The 13102-nt window shown below is 55.3% G+C and overlaps 1 protein-coding gene across 1 annotated transcript; it reads right to left on the reverse strand.

Moving 5' to 3' along the window:
- Window positions 1-841: 841 nt before the first annotated feature.
- Window positions 842-12821, reverse strand: C2H1orf127 (chromosome 2 C1orf127 homolog). Its single transcript, XM_067729980.1, is given in 8 exon segments — window positions 842-853; window positions 986-1171; window positions 1464-1576; window positions 1579-1714; window positions 6569-6688; window positions 6931-7022; window positions 7025-7125; window positions 12660-12821. Coding segments are annotated over 8 exon segments (852 nt in total). The 5' UTR covers window positions 12752-12821.
- Window positions 12822-13102: the final 281 nt, after the last annotated feature.

The following is a 13102-nucleotide window of genomic DNA, read 5'->3' on the forward strand; positions in this document are numbered from 1 at the left end:
ACTCTAGCTCAGGCCACAGCTGGACTTCTGGGCCAGGGAGCCTGGGAACACTGGCACCCCTGGGGGTCAACAGGGGTCACCGGAGCTGTTCAAGCCAGCAGGGTACCAGCTGCTGCCATGGGGACAGAAGGAAGGGAGCGGTGAGTCATGAAAACAAAGCCGTAACACTCAGCGGGTTCTTTAGAGACCTGGGGTCATGGCCCCCTGGGGCCCAGGGGAGAGGGCTTCTCACATCATAGGATCTTATCACCACCTACCTTCTCAGAAGGATGTCTGAACTATGGCTGAAGGCTTTCCTTGCTCTCCTGGAATAAGCAAACATCCCCTCTGCCTGGGCCTGGGAGCCCAACTGTTCAGCTTCTCTGATTTGCCAGGACGGCAGCAGTAATGACCTCAAGAATGACTCACTTGGGCTTCCCTGGTGGCGCAGTGGTTGAGAGTCCGCCTGCCGATGCAGGGGACAAGTGTTCGTGCCCCGGTCCGGGAAGATCCCACATGCCGCGGAGCGGCTGGGCCCGTGAGCCATGGCCGCTGAGCCTGCGCGTCCGGAGCCTGTGCTCCGCAACGGGAGAGGCCGCAACAGTGAGAGGCCTGCGTACCGCAAAAAAATAAAGAATGGCTCACTGGTTCTGAGCTAGAGGCCTGTGTCCATCTCCCTGCTTGCCCCTAAACAGACCTATTGGGAAGAACTATTATCACCCCCTATTTGACTGATCGGGAAACTGAGGCACAGAGAGGTTAATGCCTTGCCCAAGGTTACACAGATAAAGAGTGAAAGGACTGGGCCTTGAACCACGGCAGCCTGGCTGCAGAGCCTGCAAACTTCCCCCTCCCCCGTGCCTCACACATCTAACTGCGAAAGGGCAAGCACAAAAACGTTGGGGCCTGCACTCGTGGGCAGTCCAAGCGGGTGGGAGTCGTGCCCTGATGCTGCCCACCACGCTCTTCCACACTTGGCATCCCCTGGGGTGCTTCCAGGACTCACCCCAGCAAGGGGGTCTCTCAGAAGCCCCTCCGCGATGTTCTGAAGCTCAGGAGGGCTGTGCCTCTCCGGGCTGGTTGCCAATGTGGGCTCTGCTGGCTCCTGCCGGGGGCTACCCTGGCCAGCAGTGAAAGGGTCTCTAGGCTCGGCCAGGCTGGGTGAGGAAATGTCCATGGGAGCCCGCAGGCTCTGAGGTTGCTGGACGTGCGTGTGGCCCCCCTCTCAGCCTGCTCTACTGGCCAGCTACAGGCTGACTTGAGGCCTCAGGCTCTGCATGACTTTCCCACAGATGAGGCAGTGGGCTTCTCGGAGGCGGAGGCTGGATGGCTCTTGGGAGGAGCTGTCAGGTGGCTGCACTCTGCTGACAGCTGCTCAGCAGGAAGAATTGGCAGGGCCCTGCTGGGCCCTCCCTGTGCCTCCCCTTGCGCTCCGGTCCTGAGGCCCTCAGATGGCCACTGGGGCCTGGCTGCCGCCACCACACCTCGAAAGTATTCACCACCGGGGCAGTGCTGTGGCATCCATCCCCAGAAGGAGGGTGCGTCCCCTCCAGGTCCTGACTTGGTTCTGGGAATGAGAGGTCCAGGTGCCCTCTGGCCCCTCCCTGGGTAGCCCCCCAGCTTCCATCCTGGAGGATGTTTCCAGGGGCTCTCCAGGCGAGCGGCGGGAACACAGCACCTCTTCAGCCAGGCTGGTCATCAAGGGCTTTGTCAATGGCTGGACCTCCTTGCTGGCCTGCCAGGGCCCCCTCATGGGCTAGCAGGCAGCCACATGCCCCTGTGACAACCTTCCAGGGAGGAGACTTCCTGGTAGCTAGGCGGGGCTCTGCTCCTAGACTGCCAGTGAGGGTAACAGATGGCCTGAGACTATTGGGACCCCCAGAGAGGCAGCTGGAAATGAGACATCTGAGGACAAAGGCATGGCCAGGCCCAGGGGCCGGAGGACTGGACAACTACTATGGACGCTGAGGACGGTACAGCTGCAGGCAGGGGGTCCAGGTCACCCCACTTTCCCTGGGGGACCTGACCCTCTGGGAAAGGGAAAAAGGAAGCCAGTAGATGTCCACCTTCTTCCACAGGTTTGGCTGTTTGCAGAAAAGGTCCAAGCCCCTTCTTCAGTGAGAGAACAGTGGAGAGAGAAAAAGCATCAGAAATAAAAGGATGTGGTTTCGGCCACCCTGAGGATGGCAGCCCGGGGAAAGGCCTGTGGCAGCTGCGACCTCAGGCTGGCTCTCCAGGCCCGGCTTCTGGGCTCCAGCCTGGCTCCTGGGCCCCAGCTCCTTTGAAGCGTGCCTCGGTTTCCCTCCTGTCTGTGTGCACTGCCGCGGGCCCTCCCCTCCACCTCCTTGTGCCAGGTCCCAAGGCCCTGCATGGCTGTGAGCCAGGCAGGACAGCTGGGCTGCGCTCAGGTGAGAGCTCTCGGGGAGCCCCGCTTTCTCTGGGGAACAGTCGGAATTTGAAGAGGAGGAGACATGGCTGGAGGTCTGAGTGGGACTCCGTTTGGCAGAGCGGTGGCGAAAGAGAGGGGCCTCGTGCCTGGCGGGGTCCACTGACGACTCGTGGGGATGCACCCTTCAAGGGAAACCGTGGGTGGAAGTCAGGGCGAGGGACTTCCATTGGCCAGTGCACGGGAAGGCTAGTGAGCAAAACTCTGAGGAAACCCTTCCCGGCCTCCAAAGGCAGCTGGTCCTGCAGTTTGGAACTGGGAAAAGGCAGCAGATCGTATTCCTCCTGGAGGAGCTCCTGCTGGGGAGTGGTCCTTGGCGTGGCAGTTGAGGCAGACAACTCCCTTCCTAAACCTCCCAGAAAGGAAACAGAGGTCAGTCCTCCTCCTAAGGGAGCAGAATCCTACCAACACCCTGTTGGAGGGGCCACATGGGTCCCCTTTTTACAGACGGGGAAATAGAGGCTTTAGAGGTTAAGTTCAAGCACCGGATTAGGAACTGTCCTCCTTGGCTGAAATTCACAGACCTTTGACCTGGAGTCCTTTTTGAGATCATGCAGGCATCAAAATCTATTTCTTTTTTTTTTTTAATTTTAATTTTATTTATTTATTTGGTTGCGCCGGGTCTTAGTCGCGGCATGTGAACTCTCAGCTGCGGCATGCGTGTGGGATCTAGTTCCCCGACCAGGGATGGAACCCGGGCCCCCTGCACTGGGAGCGTGGAGTCCCAACCACTGCACCACCAGGGAAGTCCCTATTTCTGAAATTGAATCACAGGATTTCAGGTTTTCTCTAAAGAGCACGTGTCCCTGACTCTCTGCCTCTGCTTGCTGCCACCAGCCGGTGTCGTCTCTGAGCCATTCCCTATTCTGCGGCCAAATCCATCAGCCCAGCCCCAGGAACCACACAGACCCAGACTCTGCCTCGACCCCGTTGACATCCTGGGCAAGATCATTCTTTGTTGTGTTGGGGAGAGGACTCCTGTGCACTGTAGGATGTTTAGGAGGATTCCTGGCCTCTACCCACCACATGCTAGTAGCGTCCCCCTGCATTGTGACAATCAAAAATGTACCCAGACACTGCTAAATGTCCCCCCGGGAGGCAAAAATGCACCCCCAGTTGCAAATTCTTGCTCACGGGTCAAATATAGCCCTGAGACATGTTTGGTTTGGCCTGCAGAGGGTTTTAAATATTTTAAAATTAACTGAGAAAATTTTATAATTTTCCAGCTTCTCCTGGAAAGTCAGAAGGTTTGGCCACACTGGCCTGCCTCCCTACAAGGCAGGAATCGGCTCCACTTAAATGAGACTACTCTCTTGAAAAGGGTCTGGTGGGACTTCCCTGGTGGCAGCGCAGTGGTTAAGAATCTGCCTGCCAATGCAGGGGACACGGGTTTGAGCCCTGGTCCAAGACCCCACACACTGCAGAGCAACTAAGCCCGTGTGCCACAACTACTGAGACTGGGCTCTAGGGCCCACGAGCCACAACTACTGAGCCCACGTGCCACAACTACTGAAGCCTGGGTGACTAGAGCCTGTGCTCCGCAACAAGAGAAGCCACCGCGACGAGAAGCCCGCGCACCGCAACGAAGAGTAGCGCCTGCTCGCCGCAACTAGAGAAAGTCGTGCACAGCAACGAAGACACAATGCAGACAAAAATTTTAAAAAAGAAAAGAAAAAAAAAAACTGGTGGCTGGCAGTTCACCACTGGAGTCCCCACTGGCTCCTACACTGAGCTTTGGCATCCTACCCTTGGGCCATGGATTTTCTTACCCTCATTCCTTTACACTCCCTGCCTGACCCCTAGAGGCATTTTTGCCAGTAACCCCTGCTTTACAAGGTAAAACAGTGGTAGCTAAACCACCCTCTTGGCTTCTCTTCTCAGGCTGGGCACTCCATTGCCTCCACTGCTCTTGACACCTCCAACCTTACATAATTAGGATTTCTCCCACAGGTTCTAATCACTTTTTGGCAGAAGGGAAGGAGATTTTAAAAAATCTGTAACCACCAAGTGCTTAGGCAATCCTGGTGCCCTAATATTCCAACATATTCGCCACATATTATCCCAGAGAAATGTTCTTTGTCTAAAACATTTTTTTTAAAATGCCTGGTGAAAATTCAATCCAACAAGCATGTATTAAGCGCTTACCAAGGGCAAGGCAGTATGATAAGGCCCACGAAGAGTAAAATGCTGAATAGAGCACGGCCCCTGATGGCAAGGAGTTCATAGACCGCAGGGAGAGCCAAGAGCACGTACCACTAACAATAAGAGGAGAAGCTGCAGGGGAGGTGCAGGGAAGGTGTGCTGGAAACCAGGGAAGGGAGAGGTTAATTCCGGCTGCCTATATGAAGCTAATAAAATGAGGAAGAGCGCATTCTTCCCCCGTGTAAATCTTTCCAGAGAGGCCAAAACGCCTTTCTAAAATGTTCTTATTGCTGTCGCCGCAGTTATTTTTGTATTTTAGGGTCTATGTCCCTATCAAGAACCTACCCTCTCTCAAAGCCCAGGCCAAAGGTCACCTTCTCCTTGGCGTCTTCCTCAAGCCCGCCTGCCCTCGTTACAACTCTCTGGACATTGCTTCTCTCCCCTTCCAGACAGGCCACTAGTTGAAAGCAAGGACCAAATCTGGTGGCCTCTGTTCCCTCCCACGGGGCCTCACGCATGGCAAATGCTTAGTGAATATTTGTTGGATAAAGTTCTGGCCCTCCCTTTCCAAAATCAATGTCATTGCTGCAGGAAACTGTTAAAATAAAAACAGCCGAAATGTGTAAAAACTTTCAGGAAACATTTCCATTTTTAGCAGACTGTTAGAACTCATCCCCGCCCCGCCTTTTCCTTTGTTTCTAATTCTGAATTTGGGGCTGGATGGTAGGCAGTCCCCCTTTTAATCTTTAAATATAGTTCTGAATATAATTACATTTTTATGCAGCACCGAAACATCATATCCTGGTAACGGGGCATTCTTGCACTATTAACATCTGAGTTAAATCTCCTTTGCGTCTGTCTTCTATTGAGGACAGTTAGGAAGTCAAAGATGAAAGTGATCGACATCATTTGTGAATTATGTGTATTTCCTTATGCTGTATTTCAATGGGTTCTGCTCCTAGTGATTTTGTGAATACCAGGTTGTCTGGTAGCTGTGCTTTCACCAAAAACGCCTTTCAAGACTTGCATCCCAGCATCCTGGCACGGAGGACACACACCACGTTTAGAGGAGGGTTTGTCTTGGTTAAGAAATAAGTGGTAAAGCAACTACACCCCAATAAAAAAAAAAAAAAAAGAAAGAAGTGACCTCAAATAGTGCTCCTTGCCAAGGAGCCCACTCCGTGCCGTAGGTCGGAGGACCCCGACCTTTTAGGCACCAGGGACCAGTTTCGCGGAAGTCAATTTTTCCACGGAAGGCGGAGAGATTGTTCAGGTGGTAATGCAAGCTATGAGGAAACGCAGATGAAGCTTTGCTCGCTCGCCTGCCGTCCACCTCCTGCTGTGTGGCCTAGTTACTAACAGGCCGCGGCGCGGGGGTTGGGGATCCCTGCAGTAGGTGATCCGTGGAACTGGAGCCCACGCCAGATCGCTGGACAATCGAAACAGAAGTGGCTCATCTTGTGCCAAGAACTCTGCTGAGCTCCTAACTCCATCATCTCCAGTCCTCACGACAGGTAGCGGTATTCCCACTTTAAAAAAATATATTGATTTATCTATTTGGTTGCACGCAGTCTTAGTTGCGGCAGGCGGGTTCCTTAGTTGCGGCATGCATGTGGGATCTAGTTCCCTGACCAGGGATCGAACCCGGGCCCCCTGCATAGGGAGCTCTTAGTCTTATCCGCCGCGCCACCAGGGAAGTCCTGGGCTATTTCCATTGTGCAGATGGAAGAAACTGAGGCTCAACAAGGTGAAGTGAGTCGCCCAGGTCCTGCAGCTAGCTAGAAAGTTGATGTGCCCCCCGTCCCCTCCCCGGCACTTTGACCCCACCTAGCTCCCCGCAGCCCTCCTACTCCCCGGCCAGTTCCAACCAGTGTGCCTGACACCATCGTTTCCCCGGGTTGGGTGTGGGACCTGTCAGGCCGGGAAAGAGGAAGCCTTGTCATGGGAGAAGGAACCACAGGCAGAGCCGGCAGGCACATCCTCACCGTGACTCTCACCCACACAGTGGAAGGAGCTCTCCACCGTCCAGAGGATGGGGGCGGCCATCTCAGCAAACCCCAGGCTCAGAACCACCCTATAGAAAGCCTGCGTCCCCAGAGCTCCTTGGGCCTCCTGGCATTGCTGTGGGGGCAACGAGGAGTTAGTCGCGTGTGGCAGGGTGCATCCGGTGTCCTGTGGCTGCCCTCCCATGGGGCCACCCTGGCAAGAGTGCCAGGCTTCCAGGCTACAAGTGGCAAAGGTCCATTTTCTGCTGGCTCCACAGCTCTGCTGTCACGTCTCTGACTCCACATGGCATCAGTGGCCCAAGGAGAAGGGGTCTCCAGAAGGGGCAGGACAGCCAATGCCACCACCAAGACCCTGACCTGGACCTGGAGTGCCCCAGCCGCCAGGACGCCGACCAACGCAAAGTCCCTGTTTTCGGTCACTGTGAAGGTTAAGGAACAGGTGGACTCGGGAATTTTAGGCTCAGGCTTTCCTCCAAGTAGGAACCTCTTTTGACCAGATCCAGTCTCTGCTTTGGGATGTGAACAAGACCTCCATCTCTGGCTGGGATGACACTGGAATGGGGAAGGACAGTGACACAGAAAACTACATGCTCTGCAGGCACGTGGACGAAAGGGTGGTGACAGGACCTCAGCCAGGGGCCACGCCCGTGGCCGGCACTTTCGGGATTGGTGACATGAGATTACTTGGTGTTTGGTATCACTGCCTGGGCTGGAACGTGACTGCACTGATGCGGAAGAGAAGGAAAGACCATCCCCAAACACCTGGGGATCCCGCCGTTAGCAAAGACCCGTGAGGAAGCAGATGCTACGAGCGGGGCTGCCCGTGGAAGTTGCAGAAATGTCTCTGCCAAGACTGTCTTCAGCTCAGTGACCTAGCCTGGTGCCCCTTCCATTACCAAAGCTGCTCTTAAGAAATAAAGCTTGTATCAGTTGTTTACACTTTAGCAAGAATTTCGTTGTGTCAGCCCTCTCACAGGGGCATTTAAAGCCAGCTCTGCACTGGCTAAATGAAAGCATCTGTCTCCACGTAAAAGGATTTCAAGCATCATGAATAAGGAAAGGGATGTTTGGGGGCTTGGTGAGGCCGTCTCCAATGCCCTAAACTCCCCAGAGTCCCATCATGAAATCTCGTCCATGATAAAATTCTATACAAATGTCAAGTCTTAGTCATCTCAGACCTACCCACTCAGGATGAAGCCTTTGATGTACCTAACTTTGCATACAGAGTTCCTTAGAATTTAAATTCTTCTGGAGGTAGGAAATGGTCTTCTAGATTCCGGGCCTCTCTGTATCACACCCCACGCTGAACGAAATAGTTATCACATACAGGGTCTAGATCAAGGGACCCAACCTCTGTCAGAGCATGGAGCCCTCAAGAACCTGATGAAGACTGCAGACCCTCCCTCATCTTTGTTCTCGGACCCCCTGGAGGCCATCTTGGGACTTCCCAGGAGTTCAAAGAGCCCGGGTTTGGAAAAGTGGAGGATTCCACTTCTCATCCACTCTCTACACCCCACCCCTGCTCCACACACACCTGTACCCGCCAGAAAGAGCCGAGGTCTCTCTGTCCCAAGCAATTCAGGAACGCATGGCCAAGGTTGGGGCTAAGAAGAGGCGAGGTGGGGTGGGACCACGGACATAAGGTGCCAGAGGAGGGAGGAACAGAAGAGGGACAAGGGAGCGATGTAGCCGGAAAGGATGGGCATTGGGGGCCCTCTTGGGTCTTACCCCGTGGGCCAGCGGCTCCTAAAGACAAGGCATAGCCGCTCCCCACGAGCAGCAGGAGGCCTGGGGGGTGTGCAACACTTGCTGAGGCAGGAGTGCCTCCCCGTGGCCTCCAAAACTGCTCCTTCCAGAAGCAAACTCCCTCCACAGGGCCCCCCTCCCCCCTTCGGACCAGCCTGTGAACTGAACCCCCAAGGGTCCCAGAGCTCAGGTCAGGGACTGTTGCTCCGGTGCAACCAGGATATATTATTTAGTCGGGATATTTTTAGCAGGAAAGCGAGCTCGGAGCAAATGTCATGTGAGCCGTCTTCTCTTACATGGCAACTTTGGGCTATTTAAAGAGATGGTAATTACGCTCCTGCCACCATGATCAGGACGACGAGCTGAATGCGTGATTGCAGGAGCCGCTCATCTGCCACGCGGAGCGCTTGACACTAATGGAGCCCAATTTTCGAAGCTGCCTGCCTAAATCCGTCCGGTCTCCAGGTGGACATTTGAATCGGCACTGCAGCGCCGGCAGACTGCTCTCCGGGGCCTCCCCGAGGGTGCCACGCCTTGAGGCTCCCCGCCTGGGAGGGGCACTGGGCACATGCTAGGTGCGCCACGGGGCTGAAAGACCCAATGAGCCGTTACCCCCACTAGCAAGGCCAAAGGGTGACCCAGCCTAAGTCCTGGCCAGCCTAAGTCCTGGCCTCGGTTCCCTTTGCAATGCTCCAGAGAGACATTGGCCATCGGGGCCTTGAATAGAGGCGGGTGCCTGGAGGGCGGGAGGGGGACAGAGAGGGGTCCCCGGCCCCTATCCTAGGGGGACTAGCAAGAGGAATTCAGGAGAAGACTTGAGGAAGGAAAAGCTCACTGACTTCAAACGTTCAAAGGGCCGTGAAATGGAGAAGGGACTGGCTCCTTCCGGGGGGCTGCGGAGAATGGAGGACCAGCAGAAGGAAAGTTTGGGGAAACATCTGTGCAATATGGGAACAGGTGGTCTTGCAAAGGAATGAGCTCCCCGTCACTGGAGACTGTGCAGAGAGAATCTTAGCATGAGGAGGACCTCAGAGGCCTTCAACCCAAAGCCGGGACCCCTCCTCAGATTTCCTCTCAGATGGCCTCTGCCTGCAGGACACCAGGGAACGCCTCCAGCCTCGGCTGCCGAGACGCGAGCCCAGCAGAGCTGGCCTTGTCCACCAACTCTCCAAAGGAGAACAGAAACCAAAACCTCCTGCCTCAGGGTGTCCCCAAGCACCAGGCCTGGCAGAACCTTCCAGAAAGTTGCTCCTGACCCACCTACCTGTCCACTGGTGCTTCCCAGGGGTAGGGGCAGGGAGACCTGCAGAACAAAAAGGAAGCAACATCTCCTGGCAAAGCAGTAAGCGAAGGTGAGAGTAAACATTTCTGTTTGAGCACAGAAGCGCTGACAATTACCCCAGCAGGAGGCGGGCGAGAGAGCCACATGGCTGGGTTGTTTGCTCATTAAGACAAGAACATCATTTACGTTCTGAGACTCCAGTGTCAACAGGCCCAGGGAAATGTCGTTGCCTCAGCTGCCACCCTGGGCCTGGCCAAGGAGGCGGCGAGGGTCCCGGGAGCAGCTGGCAAGGCCAGGAGCACAGGTGCACGGCCGGGATGGTCCTCTCCCAGTCCTCCCAGCTTGTTTTCCTCCCGAGTTCACCCATTTCTCCCTCGCCCTTTCTCTTTCCTTTTCAGATCCAAAAAGCAATGGTGGAGGGAGGGCTTCCAAGGATGGACACTTTCACCACTGGCCCTGAACTTGGGGTGACCACCCAACCCAGTTTCCTGGGGACTGAGCAGGTCCCCCTGGGACTTAGTGCCAAAACAGAAAAGGCCCAGGCAAACTGGGATGGTCGGTCACCGTACCGCCTGTGAATCTCGCAGCCACGCCACAGGGGGACCGTTCTCCCAGACGGTCATCTGAGAAATGCACAGACGAGGGGAAGGTGATGGTGTGGGCTGGGCCCCTTTCCTGGAGCTTCTGCTGCAGCCCACACCCTCCACCCTGCCCTTCTCTCAGTTCTTTCTGCTTTCTCCAAACTCCACTTTGCATTTGCTTCAGACCTTGGCAGGGAAGTCTCGGCACAAGGAAGGAGTCACAGACCAGCTGAAGGTCCCTCGGAGATCATCTGACCAACACCCCTCGCTATACAATGTGTGGAGGAATGAGGCCGGAGGGGACTGACTTGCCTCGGTGATGCCCCCACCCAAGACCACTCCCACTCCATACGGAGGGACAGAGAGGGGCTCCCTGCAGCAGAAAGAAGCAAAAGGGACCGGGAGGACACCCCAGGCAGCTCAGCCTTCTCAGCTCCCCAGCCCTACTGCTCCTTGGCCCTGAGAGCCCCTCCTGGCAGCAGGCTCACGATGGCCCACGGGGAGCTCCTCCAGTGAGCCTGGCTGTTTCCTTGTCTTTGGAGGTGCTGCCTTCACTTGCGGGGCGAAGGGGCAGGAATGGGACAGATGCCTGAGGTTTGACGAGAGGATGGAGAGGATTGGGCATCTGCCTTTGCCACCACTAAAGCTGTCCCACCGTTCCCACTCCTCTCCTCCACTGCAGCCTGGAGGAAGGCAGGGAAGCCCCCCGGAGGCTGAGCTTTGAAGAGGGAGACAGTTCTGCTCCAAGAAGGAAGAGAAGACAGATCAAGAGCAAAGCAAAAACGCACAGCCCTTTAAGGCCACACGCGGAGGCTATATTTAGGGCCGCAGGACTTCGGGCAGCCTTCCCTGGGAGCAATCGCTAATCACTGCATTGAGTTTATGGGTGCCCCTGGGCACACTTAACCCAGGGCAATGAATAGTTATTGCGCGGCCTCCCGCTCGGGGCCTGTGGGCACACTTAAGCGAGTGCGCCGGATCGCTGGGAGCGGGCAAGGCTTGGGTACACCCTTGGGCACCCTGCGCTTTCAGCGGAGAGAGGCAGAGTATTAAATATCTATGTGCCCTGTGCCCACAGCTGCATTTAGCCAAGGGCAAGGCCGGTGAAACGGCTTTAATTAAAACTTAATGCAAGTTCAAGGTGCAGACACGGAAGCCGCGGCTGCAGGTCACCAGGAATGAATCAGTCGATTCGATGAGGTTCTCAGGTGGGGGAAGCGGGTGGCGAGGAGGGGGGCTTGGGCTGCAGAGACCTATCTTGTGCTGAGTACTTGCTGCCCACCTCTCTGCATCTGTGCTCTGGGACTTGGGGCCACCGCACACGCCCATACCTCGCTTGGTGAAGGATGCTGGGATTTGGGTATCCGGGCTTCAAAGGCAGGTGGTTGGAAATAAAGCAGGCCCCTGGGCCGGGAGCGGGTCCTGCTTTTCTCAGCCACTCAGCCCAATGTCGCGCGACACGGGCAACGCCGTCCCCCTGGCGGCAGCTCCCAGAATTACAGGCCCAGTGCAGAGGGAGGAGTGACCAGCGCCGGAATGTCAAAGGAACGCGCTGGTGGCAATGCTTGGGGATCCTGGGGTCCGACCCTGCGATTCTTAGGAGGACCAACACCAGGCTTGGTGTGGCCACTTGTGCCACTAAAAAGGCAAGTAGGCAGAGGAAGCCTTGCCACTCTGCCTCTTCTCCTTAAGACTGGGAAGCAAAGGAATCTCAGAGAGGTCTGCCCATCGGCCCAAGATAGCAGTGAGCTGGGCTCAGAGTTGGGGGAGCTCAGGTCCTCTGAGCCGTGGTCCGGGGATGCTCCCTGCCAGACACACCTGCTTTAAAATTCAGACCAGATGAGAACACAGCTATAAAGCCTTCCTGGGGCAAAGGCTCCATGTCTCATTTAAATCTGTTCCCTTAGCAACAGCACAGCACCTGGCGTATATAGTAGGTGCTTAATAAAAGCTTGTTGCGTGAATGGTGATTGTCATTAGCAGGCTTTTTGTGCCAAACTCCTCTTTTCATTTCTCCTTTCCTGTTTCCTGATCTTTAAAACGGAGGCATTATACCTGATTGTAACGGAGGTGCTTTTATGACTAAAAGTCTATAATTCCTCGGCACTACCCAGGTCAAGAAGGAACATGCAAACTGGCAACTTTTTTCAATGGAGAGAAAAAGAACACAGGACATAATATTGCAGCTTTGGTGATAATCCCGTCCTCCCACTGTCCCCAGTGCCAGCGATGATGGGAAGTGGAGAATATTAGTTCAGAACCTTTAATAGCCCCACTCCCACTCCATCCCAATCTCCTCCCAGTTTGCTCAGACAACAGCCCAGCGGACCCGGGCATCCAGCCAGGGCCCACGAATGTCTGCAGAAGAACCATGCCACGTGGCACCTCCAGCTGCCACCTGTGGGCCCGGCCACATCTTGAAGCTCAAGAGCCACGGCCTCTGGAGAGAAGCCCAGCCTGGGAGCCGCTACTCCCACCCCCAGGCCTCTGAGCCCATTAGCTGAATGAATGTGGACCAGCAGTGGACACTCTCTTGGCCCAGCCTGGACGCGATCACTGGACACTTCATTATGTAGCAGTCACTCTGCTCCAACCTTTTCACCTCCCCTTTGAAATATTCTGGTTTCCAACCTGTAATTTGCCTTCTAGAAGTAGGACAAAATTCCTGTGTGCAAACGAAAGAGGAAAACACAGTTAATAGGCTGCAATTATAGGTCAGTGACTGTTCACAGCAAATATGATTAACATCAACCCACTGGAGGCTGGGCAGTTCTCATGGAAGAGGCTAGGAAGTGAGCTGAGGCTGCCGGGGATCAAAACCTGGGTCCGGCTTCTGGAATCCAGCAGTTCAGCCTCCACCAGGGAAGCCCTCAGGGCCAGTGGATTTCAGGAAGGTCCAACCTGTCCGGACAGAACAGGG

The sequence above is a fragment of the Pseudorca crassidens genome, chromosome 2 (genome assembly GCF_039906515.1).
Source record: "Pseudorca crassidens isolate mPseCra1 chromosome 2, mPseCra1.hap1, whole genome shotgun sequence".
NCBI classification, from domain to species: Eukaryota; Metazoa; Chordata; class Mammalia; order Artiodactyla; family Delphinidae; genus Pseudorca; species Pseudorca crassidens.